The sequence below is a fragment of the Fundulus heteroclitus genome, chromosome 13 (genome assembly GCF_011125445.2).
Source record: "Fundulus heteroclitus isolate FHET01 chromosome 13, MU-UCD_Fhet_4.1, whole genome shotgun sequence".
In the NCBI taxonomy this organism is placed as follows: domain Eukaryota; kingdom Metazoa; phylum Chordata; class Actinopteri; order Cyprinodontiformes; family Fundulidae; genus Fundulus; species Fundulus heteroclitus.
Window position 1 is genome coordinate 30,814,124 of NC_046373.1, and position 15,633 is coordinate 30,829,756.

The following is a 15,633-nucleotide window of genomic DNA, read 5'->3' on the forward strand; positions in this document are numbered from 1 at the left end:
CACGTGCTCTCTGAACTCTTTAAAGGGGCAGAGCTTGGTGACGGAACATTTCTGGTTCTGCGTTTGTGATTGGTTGCGAGGATGTATTGACTGTAATATTATCCTACATGATAGAATGCAAGAGGAAGGATAATTGTATTGTTGGTTTTTCTATTATTGATATACGTTTTTGTACTGATTTTCTTATTCAGAGAGCGTCGCCCAAGGCTTTAGCTTGTACTATGAGTTTTTCCAGGGTTGGATGTTCTTTCATTATCCTTGGAAGAATCTCTGTAACATTAGATACCAGGTTATAGTTCAAAGAGTTATAGATCAACCCCTCTGTGCTTTTGTTGTTACAGAACTGTTTAATCCCACTCACAGATACACTGCACAATATTAGGGTTCTTAGCCCTGTGGCTTGTTTTTTCTCTGGTAGCTTAGAGCGAGGATTGTTGACATACCTTTGATTGTTGTCATGATCTTCCTGGGTGTCATGTTGAAGCCGAGAAAATCGGTTTTATAGTGGAATTGCAACATTTCCAGCAGGTTTACTCCTATCATTGTTTTTGAGAACAGCCCATTGTTACTATGTCTTTTTGCATTAGGGATCAGGAAATTATACCTGATTAGATTATACCTGATTTGTCCACTGGACAGGCTAAATGAATAAGTAAAAGGCAGTACAGTGGCTATAAAACAACCCCAGTAGCTTTCTATCCCATCGACTTGGACATGTGCTGGGTAAGGTTAGGGTTTGGATTAGGCCAAAACAAACCAACTCAAAATTCTAGTTAACGACTTAAATGTGAACTCTTGTGTGAGTGTTTGTAATTGTGGATGAAAGGAGAACTACAAGCAACCAGTCCAAATATAATATATTGAACATTTATTTATTTATTTATTCTTTTACCAGTCACTGAGATTACATCACCCAGAAATCTTTTAAATGACAAATAAAATAATGAAATATGGTTGGGAATTCTAACCTTTGAAGGTTTCATGGTTTAGTTCCAGCGCTGCATTTTATTTTTTCATCATGAGAAGTGGTTTAGACTGAGCTGTTTGATTCACAATGCCAGAGCCCAGCACATCAACAACACATTTGTAACTCTTCTGCATTAGCTCTTCAACTCTGCTGTTTGAACCTTTCTGCAAACTAAAGAATGAAAATAAAATTAGGTTTACTGATGATTAAGAAACATGTTGATTTTATTTTCAAAAAGGAACTTTAGCCACACATCTGATGGAGCTGTTGATCAAAACGAGGTTCTCATTAAGAATCTGCTTAGCGACAGTGGATGCCATCAAAAATAACAACATTAAAATAAAGTGACATAATGTTAAATGGGAAAACCTACCTCCAGCTAACTGCCGTGCTAAGCTAACCTTAGCAAAATCTGACTAAGACACTTTTTTTGTTCTCACTTCCTGAAGCAATTTTCCAGCTAAGATTTACGCAAATAATACTCTTGCTGAATCTAAACGGATCTAAAGGTAATAGTTTATTAATTATGTATGTATAATCAGTCTAAAAAACAAGTGTAGTGCAAAAACTAACTAGCCTATCTTAGCAGAGGATATTTCATCTTTTTCTCCTTTACCATTCCTCGACCTAAGCATAAAGGCTATGTAAGGCTGCCTCGACTTCTAGATTTAACCCACAGACACAGAGGCAAAATTATTGTCACTTCACACTTTGCAGCCCAACAGGTACATCTTTGTGAAAACAACACTTCTTTTTAAATGTTACAGGATGAGACAAGCAGGGTTTTGCAATGGAAAGATGCAATCATAGTAATACAAGTTGCAAAAAACAAACAAAAAAATACATTTAAAATATTGTTTTCAGAATTAATGGTTGGTAAAGAGGCATTTCATAGCACATTCAAAAATGCGGTCTCCCAAAAAGAATATTTTAACCAGTACTATCCTTCAAGACAAAACAAGTCGGCCATCTTGATATACTTTGGTTAAGAATGGGAATCGTAGGGTGAACAGAACAGTAGACTAAAATCACTGTATCAACAACAAATATTGTACAGTTTGACCCTGTATGAAGGAGAGAGACAAGTCATAAATAAAGGTAGTGATTGGAACAGTCAGATATGTTACTTTAAATTCAGTCTATCAAAGCATAGCTCATGTAAGATAAAGTCTTCCCACGCACTGAGAACATAATATATGTAATACTTTATATGCAGAAAAATATATCATGTAAAGTGAATTTGAGTGTGAGCGTAAAGAATAAAGGGATGGTGCAGATGTAGCATACTATCTTTTACAGGTGCTACAATCATATTGTATGCTGAATTGACTACATAATCTGTATTATAGAGCAGAAAAAGTGACGGGTTGGTGATGAGCCCCACTTACAGTAATTTTAAATTAAAGAAGTTGTTTGATGGGGTGCTGGTGAAAGCTGAGTAGGCAGGGAGGACAGGTGAATTCCCAAGTAAAGTGTGCTGTGGCCTGTTGTACGGCCCAAGCCTTAGTAACCCAGATTATCTGGCTTTTTGTTTAAAAAGCTCTTTAGTCCAGTAATGATTCTCAATCCTAGAAAGGCTGCATGCCATGCACACAGCTCTGGCTTTGTTGTAATTTCATAGTTTATTATGGTATATTAGAAGAAAGCATGCTGGGTAAATTAGTCATCGGTTAGTGGTTAAGGTAACTTTAAAAGTAAGTGTCCATAATTTAGCATAAAAATTGCCAGCAACTATACATTTATTTCTACAGTTAAGATGCAAAACTATCTTACCTTCACCTGCCTAATAAATGTGTTGACATAATTTAGCTTTTATGAAAACTATAATATAAACAATTCAAAATGTTGAGAAAACATTTGACTGTATTTTCTTTGTGAGATTTAACTGGGAGAATAAATATCCATATCCTGCCTTGAGCTGTTTTACATTGAAGAACAGAAAGCGCTGTCCATTTATTTTGGGTCTATTGCTCTGAGCACATTTTTGTCTACCTGAAGTCTGCAAATGAAAAATGCAACACAGAACAATTCTGAACATTTGATAGCAGCTGGCTAATATTTCACTTCCAGGTTAGACTCAAGAAAAGGGAATCACATAACTGTTCTCCTGTCAGCTTCACCGGGCAGCAGCCATTGTTACAAAGACTGCCAAACTAAAAGGAAGAACACAGTGGACTTTAGTTTTAGTTAGCTTGTGAACATTCGCCCATCACTTTCACCAGATTGTTTTACAAAAGTAAACCTGGTAAAAGCATGACTCCCAATAACATTTTAGCTAATAAACAATATGAACTGTCAAATCGCATCTTAGACCTTGTACAAATATTTGTTAATTCCAAAATGTTTATCATAAACTTGCCAATCTCTGGATATGTTTTTGTCCTCGCAAAAGTCTTAAAAATGACCCAAAATGCTGCAGTAACAATGCCAGACCTGCATGTGGCAATGCATATGCCTACATACTATAATATAGCAAAAACAGAGGAAGGCATGGTGCATAAACATGAAGATGATGTATTGATGTTCTTGGGATTTAGGGTTAGGCTAGAGCTGGGGCTATGACATCACTGTTGTCAACACAATATTAATTGGCAACCTACATGAAAACTCAAAGCTGGCACAAGTGGAAACACCAGGGTGGCACTTATTATAGGCCTTTTCAGAGCTGAAGCCATCTCTGGAAAAAAATAGTTTCAGGGCTCCTAAAACAGTGTTTCCACGTGGATGCAGAGGTGAAACAATAAAAGCTTTTTGTGTATTTGCATAACATCATTCCTGTTTAGAGAGCACATTAGGTGCCGTTAGCTAAGTGACTGTTTTCTCATTAAGACATTAGCTTACTTAAGTAAAAATGTTCTGTGAGTCAGTTAATGCTTACACTTTGCAGTGAGTGTGAGTAACTTCTTCAGTATTCTGTGCCAATCAGTGTATTTAAATATCCTCCTTTGGTCAGGATAATGTGTGTTTTGTAGTCATACATTTTAGTACATAAACTGCATGTGTGTCATAGCTCAGTAATCTGGCACAGTTCTCAAAAGTGGCTTGTCCAACAGAAGATGACAATTTTTTAAACAGTAAAGCTTCAAGCTCTGACAAATTAAATGTCCCAAAAGCTATTTGGAGATATGACTAATTGTACTATACATCACAATTTACAATTCATTCAGTGTTTACCTGGTTCTTATTTGGTATCTCGTCAGAAAAACTACATTCTGAATATGACTGCATTCAGTCAACAGTTTCTTCTAGAAAATGGTCAAGACATGTCTTTTTGTCAGAGTGTGGCTCTGCTCTATTTAAAAATGCCGTCTGTTGTGCAGTTATGTGAAATACAAGCTTGTGTGAACCTTGTACTGTGATCATACCTACAATTATTGTACTATTATCTAAGGAAAAACCTTAAAAATAAGTAGTGCAAAAGAGAGCTAAAGGTTGGTAGACATGTGACAGAAACAAAAAGCTTCAGGGAGTGTCAGAAATGTCAACAATGTCTTTCATAAAGGGCTTAGAAGAGTGCAGAGGGACTTTATATTTGAGGTATTTTAACCCAACTACAGTATTTCTGTAAAACAAAAATGGTTGTGAATGCATTGCATAACGTAACAATAAACTTCCGCACAACCCGACACACTAAACAGCAGAACCTTAAGTACAGTGAGTGAGAATGATAACAACAAACCACAGCCTCACAGGGTCTCCAGATTTTCTCATGATTCTCTGGATATTTCAGTTTCCTCCCAAAGTCATCTATCCAAGTAGAGCAGTGGCTTCAGTATCTTCAGACCTGTGTGACAGTATTACCGATATTACCTAAATCTGCATTAATGAATGTCTGAAGGAGCAACAAAAAGCTGCAAGTCAAGATGTCTTTTCTTTTGCCAATTAACATAATTATAACTGAGAAGTCAATAGCTCAAGTCCACATGTTGATACTGGTGTTATTTACAGATGCCTTAAATCAAATCACTAACCTTCAGCACAATAGTCTATCTGTACTTAAACATGTTAACTACAAATATTCTCAGTTTCTGGTGTTATTTATCTATTTACAAAAATGATTAAAGGTTTGACATGTTTGGCGTTAGTGCACACAGCTTACAATAATAGGAGGAGCACACTGATTTACACTTATTGCAGTGTGCTTTTTCTTTGCACTATTGAGTGAAAAGCTTCGTGAGATCTTTTTAGCCACCTCCTCAATAGCTTTTAACATTATTCGTGAGAGTTACAGCAGAGTGTAGGCAAAACATTGCACAAACTTTAACAGGTAGACAAGCAACCAACTAGTCAGTACTCCATTTGCTCCTATACTGAGAGAAGAGCAAATGGCTAGTTTCATTTTTTTTTGCAGTTGAATGAGGCTCTATGGACCCTGTGTTATGCCTCACCATGTACATTACTAGATATCACCTGCCAATGCACATTGCCTTGCAATAATCCTAGTTCTCAGAGTGACCCAGACAAAGACAAGTGCACAATTCACAAAGAAAGGAGGGAAGCGTGGCTATATCACAGGGGGCTGACCCAAAGTCATCTGGTTTCTATGGACAGCTGAGGGAGGAGGTGAGCTCTCAGGGCGACGGGACAGTTTATGAACACAAAGAATCAACAGTTAGCAGTGGCAGCCCTTCTCAGCAGATGCCGTCGCCAGCTCCTCTTCTTCGTCGCCTGGGTAGAGGACCTTTGCGGTGAGACCACTTTTTACGCCATCCCAGCCGTCACGGGTAACAATCTCCCCCATCTTCATCAGCTCAAAGATATCTCTGGTCAGCAGCTCGAACGCCCGGTCCACATTGCTGTTGCACTTAGCCGACGTCTCAATATAGCGGATTCCCAGCTCGGCGGCCAGCTGCTCTGCCTCATCCCGGCTCACCTTGCGGTCCTTGTTGAGGTCGCTCTTGTGGCCGATGAGTATGTAGACCATATGGTGAGGCAGGATGTGCTCGCTCACCTCCTTGTGCCATTCTCTCACATGGTCAAAGGTTTTGCGGTTGGTGAGGTCAAAGACCAGCAGTCCCCCAACAGAATTGCGGTAGTATGATGTTGTGATAGACCTGGAGGAAAGACAAAATATTGATAAGAACAAATTTCTACTTCATCAAAACAGAGCTTATGTATTGATGTACTGTACAGAATGACTGTTCTCCTGCTGCTCTGTTTAGCTGTGACACTGTTCTTAGCCGAGGCGTTGCCTGAGCTACTGCCGCCAACTACATCTTCTCGTCTTACGGGTAATACACTTGGCCCTCTCCTTCAATGTTTAGCCCTGTTTCTCTCCTAGATATAGCTACTGGCTGAGCTTTCAGTGCGACTAACTGTGTGTTCTCTCTTTCTTTTTCTAGACTCAGAAGCTGACTCGTGTGTGTATAGCTTTCAACAGAGATGTCTAAAATCACTCAACAACCAGCGAATGTTCAACAGCCATGGCTAAATGGCTGGCTATAGCTTTCAGGCCGGTTAACTTTGTGGAGGGCTACTTGAAATAATACACTTAGCATCCAATGACTACACGTATGAATTACCATCAAGAGCCAACACTGTGTCCAAGATATATAGCTTGTACGAAGAAGAGTGGGGGATGCTTTCGAAGGGACAAACACTGCGGCTCTAACCGGGGAATACTGGACTTCTGTAAGTAATCACAGATATCCCTGGCTAACTGCGCATTATTTTGGACTACTGTGGGAATAAAAATAGAGGAGAGGCACTAAGTACTTCATGCGAGTAGCCAGACAGTGGGGCATATAGAATGAGCACAGTGACCACTAACAGAGCATGGTCACTGTTGCCAGGTAGCTGTCCTTTGAGACTATGCCTTGTGTCATGCACAGCCTCCTTTGAGCCATCACAGTTTCTCTACAGCAAAGTTAGTTTGACATTAGCCAAATGCAGAAAGATCATAGGGCATTTCAAGCACAACTGGCCAAACACAGTGGAGCTGGAACAGCAGAAAGTCACATACTTCACAAGAAAGAGACACTCACACAGGGCGTGTCAATCAGTTGGAATAGTCCCCTGGAGATGATCAAGCATGTTCTGTGAAATCAGGAACCCATGAGTGATGTACTGGCTCTACATTAAACCAATGTTGTGCTCGCTGAGCTGCCTAGACTGAAGAAGCTGGAAACTGTGTTTGAGCACTGCTGGTAAGGTACTGCCATTTATAGCATGTTGTTTGGTTCTTAATGAAAAAGAGGCCACAGATGACCAAGACAGACAGACACCCAACTACCCAAAAAAGTAACGACACAGCCAACATGGAGGCAGGTCAGCAGCGGAGCACAGTAGCAGCATGCCCAGGCCAGGGAGGTCTACAGCGTTGGCTCCTCACCTGGGGCAAACTTGGTGCCTGCAACTAACTCACAGCCAGTGCTGACATCCTCTTGAGACATAGGCTGCCAGCCAGGAACACTCCATGACACAGCATTGTTCAAAGACACAAACTGGGAGGGGGAGGGGGGGATACCACCTTCCCAAAGTGTATTTAAACCAGGGCTGAAGATACAACATAAACAGTGTGATCTCGACCAAGTTCACATTTCCTGTATTTCCTTGCCTTGCCAAGCCCCTGTTCAGATGTCTACTCTGCCTTCTGTTTTCCTGATACAATCTGGAATGATCTCACGACTACGAACCTTGCCAAGTCCCACGGATCAGTCTGCCTGTCTCTGTCTGCCCGTTAATGACCCATGCCTGTCCTACCGTCCTGATTCAAGCCTCTGGTGAGCTGCGTAAATCCTACCGATCACCTCCTGCAGCAACCAGCCTGCTCTCTTCCTCGCCAAAATTCTGTTTACTCCAGCACCAGTGCTCTGGTTTTCATCAATAAAGTTTTTAAAGTGCAACACCCATCAGGTTCTCTGTTCGTCTGCTCCAGCATTATATTTTAACTACTGTATAAAGTACAAAAGTGAATCTGATTGCTATGGATGTATTTTATTTTAAATCAACCATTAAGAATGCGTATTTGTGATTTTGAAAAAGTATTACTTCAAATGTATTTAAAATAAACAGTGTATTTTTCAATAAATAAAAAACTAATGCGAGATTGTGCAGCTGCATTAACAGAGAAATTTCTTTGAAGGCTTGAAACCCTTTTTTCTTCTCACCGGGGTGTGGCAAAATAATTGTCATAAGTTTATACAGGCATCTGTTGTGAGCATTTTGGGCAGTTTCTGGGGCTTCCATTTCATTTATAATATTATAATATTGTAATTATCGTATTTTTCTAACCATAAGGCGCACCATAAATTAACATGTCTATGTGAGTCTTTGTCCACATGTAAGGCACACCGGATTATAAGGTGCACTAAATATTCTTCCCAAGTGTGTAATGTCACTCCGTCCCTCCACGTACACATCTCTGTCAGGAGGACAGAGTAGTTGGACTATACTGCCCTGTTTCTAACATAAGGCCAAAATCACTAGTAAGTTAATTATTTTTAATTAACTTACTAGGTTTATTGTTGCTAGCGCGTACTCCAGGCACGGGCTGTCTAAAGGCTCCCACATACTCGGCCGTACTGTGTGCATACTGTGAGTTTGTTTTTTTACCAAATGTTTTACCCTTCATTGTCAGTCATACTGTTGCCTACATTTCTTGTGGCTAATTCCTATACTTCTCACACTTTCTACCAGTGGAACGAAGCGGCGGAACGGATGATAAATGTGTGATTAGCTAGTTCAGCACCTAGAGCTGTTCCTTTTCCAGCAGGCTCCCTCCTGTCAGTGAAAACAGAGAAGGGCTGTGATGCCGCGCTCCTTGCAACCCTCCTGCTTGGAGCAGCTCAGTGTATCAAGCACGGTGTCACATATAAAACAGTTCGATATAAAGACTTCTTGCCTCCTAAAACTTTTAAAAATGAAGTTGTGTACGTACCTGTGCATGCAGACCTCCACAGAGTGAACTACACCCGAGAATGTGTGAGTCTTTATATAAATGCACTTGTAGTTTCTACATTACAGTCAGGCAGTCTTGTAGACAGCTCAGGGGTCCAATCAGGTAGTGACACACCTACACCTACATATATATATCCTACCAATCAGGTAGGTGTGTGTATATATATATATATAGATATATATCTATATATATATATATATATATATATATATATATATATATATATATATATATATATATATATATATATATATATATAGATAGATAGATAGATAGATAGATAGATAGATAGATAGATAGATAGATAGATATGTGTGTGTGTTATGAATATAAAAGTCAATTGGTTAAATCTAAACATTGTGGTCTTCATTATTTCATAAAACCGTGTCAAATGTGAACCTTTTAAGTTCTGGTATATGAGGAAAAACGTCATATTATGAGAATTAAGGGGGGACATTTCCAGTATAAAGTCAGGAGAATGAAGCCAAAGGGATACGAAAATAAACTCGTAATATTACAAAAATAAAAACATTACGAATATAAAGTATGTTCTGAGATTAAACTTCCTCTGATACTGCTTAAGTGACTCAGACTAACTGCAGATTTGCCACATTCAACATGGCGGACGCTCTGACGCATTCGCAGCATAGGCAGAACACGCCTGTCGAGGCATCTACGTATACGATGTCTATGGTGACACAGTGTACCGTAATGCTCCGAATATTCATTGAGCGGAGCAGCTTCGTTGCTTCCCAAAGTTGTACTTACACATTTAAACAGATTTTTTAATGGCATTGTACCACATAAAATCAGTCAGTGAGCACAATGATAATCATATATAAGGTGCACCAGATTATAAGGCGCACCTTCGGTTTTTGAAAAAAATTCAAGGATTTTAAGTGAGCCCTATACAATTTAAATACGGTATATTGTATTGACGGAAATAAAGAAATATATTGTGATATAAGTTTTGACCACATCTTCCAGCCCTAATTTGGCTAACATCCTGCACTGTTTCCTATATTTGCAGTTGATCCAATAATCTGTCCTTGCCATTTAAGGGTTTCAGCATTGTGAGAGATTAGCAGGAGGAGACTGAGTCTAGTATCATTTTAGGTCCACTCTGCACTGCTGTTACATACAGTAATTGAACTGTAAATCTCAACACAGCAACTCTTTGAGAGAAACTTGGAATGCTCTTCAATCGTGTGGAGCAACTTTAGCCACTGGCTACTCCTGCTTGTCTTTAACTGAAAGGTCTATCACTGTTGGCTCTTTTGGAAGACTGCCCCCCAAACTCATCTGTGTCAGTTGCATAACCACACAACCTACTGGGTGGAGGGAGAGCAGGGCTGGTATGTGCTACCATGGGTTGTGCCTCGCTTCAGTGAACTTGGTCATGACCAACGGGATGCATTATGACTGGCTGAGATCATAATGCGAGCGTGGGCATTTCTAAATGTAGTCCACCTAATCAAAACTAGAATTGAATGTACGCTGGCATTTGGTATTGAAATTCATTCCAAATATGCTGTGGAAAATTATGTGAAAATCACATTTTGATGATTGATCACATGATGATGATTAAAATAAATATGATTTGTCTCTATACAACACTATTGGTTAGTGGGGAAAAAACATATTTTACTTTTTGTGCTGATGCTTTTACACACTTGAACCTTTATGCCTTTTGTTGCATTGCAACCAGAGATTTTAGCTTTCATTATAGAGATTTTCAGATACAGACCAACTCAAAGTAGTGCATATTTGTTAAGGCGAAGAAATTAGACATTTCAAAATGTATTATGAACTCAAAGGTGTGGCTTCCATTTGAATTCATCCTTTCCAGAGACAACACTTTACAGGACAGCCTTTCTCTGCCGTTCCAGATTGAGGTCTTTTGGGTTTTGACTTGAACATCTACAGACTGGCCTTTTTGCCCATTCTTTGTGGACAGCTAAGGCTCAGGCAGATTGGATGGAGAACATCAGTGGACATCAGTTTTCACATCTTGTTGCAAGATTCTCAGTTGGATTTAGGTCTGGACGTTCTAACACATGCCCGTGCTTTGACCTAAAGCATCCCATACTATCTCTGGCTGTGTGTTCAGGGTGGTTGTCCTGCTGGAAGGTGAACCTCCAGCCCAGTCTCAGGTCTTCTGCAGCCTCTAACAGGTTTTCTTCCTGGAGCGTCCTAGATTTAGCTGCATCCGCCTTCTCATCAACTCTGACCAGCTTCCCTGTCCCTAATGAAGAACCGCATCCCGATAGCATGATGCTGCCGCCACCACGTTTCACAGTGGAGGACGTGTGGTCAGGGTATTTTCCACTTCACATTGTGTTTTGTATGTAGGCTAAAAGTTCTGTTTTGGTCTCAAATGAGCAGAGCGCCTTTTTTCCACATTTGCTGTGTCTCCTGCGAGTTTGGGTCTCACTACAAACAAGACATGGCTTCTTTCTTATTTCTGCTGTTCTATAAGATGGAGGTCTCTGGACAGTGAGAGACTAACAGCTGTCCTGCCCACATATTCTACTGCCTGAGCTGTGGATGTCTGCAGCTCCTCCAGAGTTCCTCTTGGCTGCTTCTCTGATTAATGCTTTCCTTGTCCAGCCTGTCAATTCAGGTGGAGGTCCATTTCTTGGTCAGTCAGCAGGTGGCCCATCTTCTCTCCATGTTCAGATGATGGATTGAACAGAGCTATGAGATGTTCAAAGCTTGGGAGATGGTTTTAGAGCATAACCATGTTTTAAACTGGACCAGAACTGCCTGACCTGACTGCTGGGTTCCTTGGTCTTCATGATGCTTTTTGTTCTCTAAAGAACCTCTGAGGCCAGAACCAGAGCAGCTGCATTTATACTCTGATTTAATTATACACCGCCAGACTGTTTACTGATTAAAAGACTTCTGGGTGTTAGAGTAAAGGGGGCTAAAACAAACATTTTTTTTTATTTTTTTTTGTAAAACCCAGTTTCATGTCCCTTTCACTTCACAATTATGTACTACACTGTGTTGGTCTAACATACATGAATTCTCCATAAAAAAATTGAATGAAGTTTGTTGTTGGAACGTGGCAAATTGCGCAACCCAGTATGAAAAGAAGAAGAAGAAGAAAAAAAGAAACGTTCAGACGAAAGTGAAAGCCTTAAGGGCAGTGAAGCCTGACGGGAAACAGCTTCTGAGGCTGGGCTTCAAAAGGAAACGCAGATCTAAGACAGGGGCTGCTTAAAAAAAAAGAAGAAGAGTCATTTCTTCCTGACAGCCAGCTGCCATCAGAGGCAGCAGCAGCAACAGGGTGGCTCCCTGATACAATATCATTAAAGAAATCTAGATTTGCTTTGACTTTGCGTTGCCCTGGAGACCGTGGAGGCAGGATGCAGGGGATTCAACCCGCGGCCTAGATATGAGGAGACTGCCCATCATCACTGTGCATGAATGATGCAGCTCGGTGCTGTTGTTCCACAGGCTGGGCCATCTAGCCTTAAGACCTTTTCCATCAGCCTAATCTACACCGTCTACTGTCGCCAAATGTCGCCATAACACAGAGGATTGCCTTTGTATAATAATAATAATAATAGTATGACAAGCTCCAGGGGCCCTGCATTATTTAACCTACATGTCGCCATATTATGATCGCTGCTTTAATGAGAGACAGCAGGCTATTCGGGGCAGATTTATTCCCCAACAACAACAACGCGTCGTACCTGAAGCGCTCCTGTCCGGCCGTGTCCCAGAGCTGCAGCTTGATTTTAACCCCGGGTTCGATGTCCAGCGAGCGGGCGTAGAAATCCACCCCGACCGTCGGATCCGCCACGTCGCTGTAAATGCCGTCCGTGAAGCGCTTCAGCAGCGACGACTTGCCCACAGTGGAGTCCCCGAGCAGGATGATTCGGAACTGGTATTGCCACAAAGTATCCATGGCATGACTAGAGGCAGGGAGGCGGCGGCGGCGGAGGTGTTGATGGATGGGGAACAAAGCCGTGTGTTCCCACGGAGCCCCGGCTGCTCCTGCTCCTCCTGCTGCTGCTGCTGCTGCTGCTGATCACGGAGAGAGGCTGAGCGGCCGCAGCGATCATGTGACAGCTTTACCTCTGCTCTACTGCTCCAGCCCATAACCTCCTATAAAGCCAGGCCGGGAGTGAGCCAGCTGCTTGTTAACAAAGCGCATTACTGGAGTATAACCAGCTCCAGTTTTCAGGTCCCCTTCAGCTGCTTCTACAAAACAGACATGCAGGCACGTGCATGTGCCTGCAGACATGTTTTGGGGGGGGGGGGGGGGCAGGTGCTTAGACCAAAATAAATGAAAAAGGCACCTATTGCCAAATGTATTCATAAAAAACAAAGTAGGTTAAAGGCTACTTAACTTGTTGATTTTTGTTAAAAGGCCTGTATCGCGCAAAATCAACTTTTTGAGCTTTTAACTATGGCTTCGTTCACACTGCAGGGAAGTCCGATCTTTTTGCCCATAGGCGACCCATGTCCGTCTTTTTTCATGGCGGTGTGAACAGCCCAATTCCAATCTTTTCATCCCTCCAAAAGAAAATTCAAAAATTAGATTTGTCACCTCCATATGTGGTACTAATTGTGATACGTATCGGATATTTTTTCAAAGTGTCCACAGTATGAACGGTCATGACGCATTTTATCCCTTTCATATCGCTCTCCTGGCTCCAACTACACATCCACATGCACTAGTAGCAGCTAGCGCTCCATAAAAGACCATTGTTAACCTGTCCTGTCTGCCTGTGTAGCATTATAAATAGCTGTCTTAATGCTGAAGAAAGCCCAACAGATTTTTCTTTCACAAGTGGAGCATTACTGCTTTCGCCATAGTGCTCTGCTTGATTTTTATATGCATAAAGCTTTATTAAATTTTAATCTGGGACTATTTCGTTTTCAATGGACACAAAACTGGAAAGTAGAAGAGAAAGAAAGCAAGATAAAAGATGAAAAATAGAGAGGAAAAGGAGAGAACAAGATAACCTTGTTCTCTCCACAAAAAGAAAATTTTTAATAGCTGTTTTTTTTCCTTACCTTATTTCGTATTGCTATGATGTGGACTTAATGTAGCTGACTCCCATTGCTCAGCAGCTTTATAATATTTAACACAGACCTGAATACTATATCCACACAGAAAGGTTTGTGTGTCAAGATTAAACGTTCCCACTCTGAGAGCTGGTTTCAAATGTCAGTTTCCCCTATCTGACCAAGAAGTTTGTCGGATACAGACAAACCTGTCTTCATGTGGACGGGGCCTAAGTGGAAAAGGGGTAGGGAGGGACTCGACTGGGGATGGTGTGTACCATGAATCAGGCTGGTGCCACATTTCTAACTCAAATAAATTCCTGTCGAATATCTAAACGTTTTAGGAGAATGACTATAGAGAGGGTAATAAAAAAAGAGTAATGAATGAAGAAAAATGGTCTCCAGCTGAGTCTCCAGGGCCAAAGGGTAAGGGCTTGAGTACTGCAAGGCATCTATCTGTGCATGTGCCTGCATGTATGAGTAACAGAGTTGCCAGAGTGCCATAAAACCCTTTCACCCTTTGTCTGCAACCAAAGGTCTCAGCTCAGAGCTGTAGCTGTCCGTGGTACTGAACAACCTTAACAATACGCTGTTTGCCATTTGTTCTAGAATTAGAAACTTGGTTCAGGGAATGATGTCACACCTGAATTAAGACTGAAAGTCAGAAAAAAGGAGCTGTTGCTCGCTGTTGTGGTCAGTTATTAATCTAACTGTGTTGTTGGCAATAAAATTCAATTTACCACATCCTTTGTGTTATCAATAGTCCTGCCACTGTTAATGAGATATTGTGGGTAATTTGTATTTTTACATTTGGTGCCTCAAGTTAATGAAATTGAGCCAGTGCAATGATCAAAACTATCCTAAAGAATCCAAACTTAGAAGCATCAACAGTAAGTAAATATAATTACAGATGTTGGCTCTGACATCTGTGATCATGAAATCCTTTGAGCGACTGGTATTGAAGCAACTGAAGGACATCACAGACCCCTGCTGGACCCCCCTTGCTGCTAGGCAAACAGGTTGGCAGTTGATGCAATGCTACACTTTATCCTGCAATACTTTGACCACCCAGGGACGTATGCCTGGATCCTGCTTGTGGATATCAGTTCTGCCTTCAACACCATCACACCAGAAATCCTCCACCAGGAGCTCACCCAACCTACAAGGCTGGCCTCTACCTGTCTGTGGATCGTCAGCTTCCTGGTTGGCCGGCAGCAGCAGGTGAAGCTGGAGAGCACCTTCTCCTGCAGAATAAGCATTAGCAGCGGCACCCCCCAGGGGTGTGTTCTCTCGCCACTCCTCCTCTCCCTGTACACGAATGTGCAGTCAGAACCACTTAACTCGCTCAAGACTGTGGAGATGGCAGTGGACTTCCAGAGAACGTCCCCCGCATGGCCTTGCCTCACTGTCCTCAGCAACACCGTGTGTTGAACACAGTGTGTCCACCCTTTTTGGTTCCTAGGAACCACCTTTTCTCAGTACATGAAATGGTCCTTACACATACACATTGTTCCGATGCAGGCTCACCGCATTCATTCATTCATTATTCATTCTTTACATATTACAAAAACAAACAAAAACGCACACACACTGTTTATACATTTATACCTTATGTCTGTATGCTGTGAGCACTGTAACCAAAGTTCAACCCTAATAAGAATATTTTTTTCCAGACTAAAGCTTGTTACGTGTCATAATTCTACCTGAGGTCATAAAAGATGTACCTCAAGCCTCTTACCATCTT

The 15,633-nt window shown here is 41.2% G+C and overlaps 1 protein-coding gene across 1 annotated transcript; it reads right to left on the reverse strand.

The window, feature by feature from the left end:
• Positions 1-853: 853 nt before the first annotated feature.
• rab42a (RAB42, member RAS oncogene family a) lies at positions 854-13,078 on the reverse strand. Its single transcript, XM_012853496.3, has 2 exons — positions 12,569-13,078; positions 854-6,021 (listed from the first exon to the last, which is right to left on the reverse strand). The coding sequence occupies exons 1-2, from the start codon at positions 12,781-12,783 to the stop codon at positions 5,580-5,582; spliced, it is 657 nt and encodes a 218-aa protein (XP_012708950.1). The 5' UTR covers positions 12,784-13,078; the 3' UTR covers positions 854-5,579.
• Between the last annotated feature and the right edge of the window lie 2,555 nt (positions 13,079-15,633).

Bases quoted from the DNA above. Each gene is read 5' to 3' on its own strand.
- rab42a (XM_012853496.3), bottom strand. From the start codon at position 12,783: ATGGATACTTTGTGGCAATACCAGTTCCGAATCATCCTGCTCGGGGAC. The intron at 6,022-12,568 runs GTACGACGCGTT...TCTTTCCTCCAG, and splicing joins GCCGGACAGGAGCGCTTCAG to GTCTATCACAACATCATACT.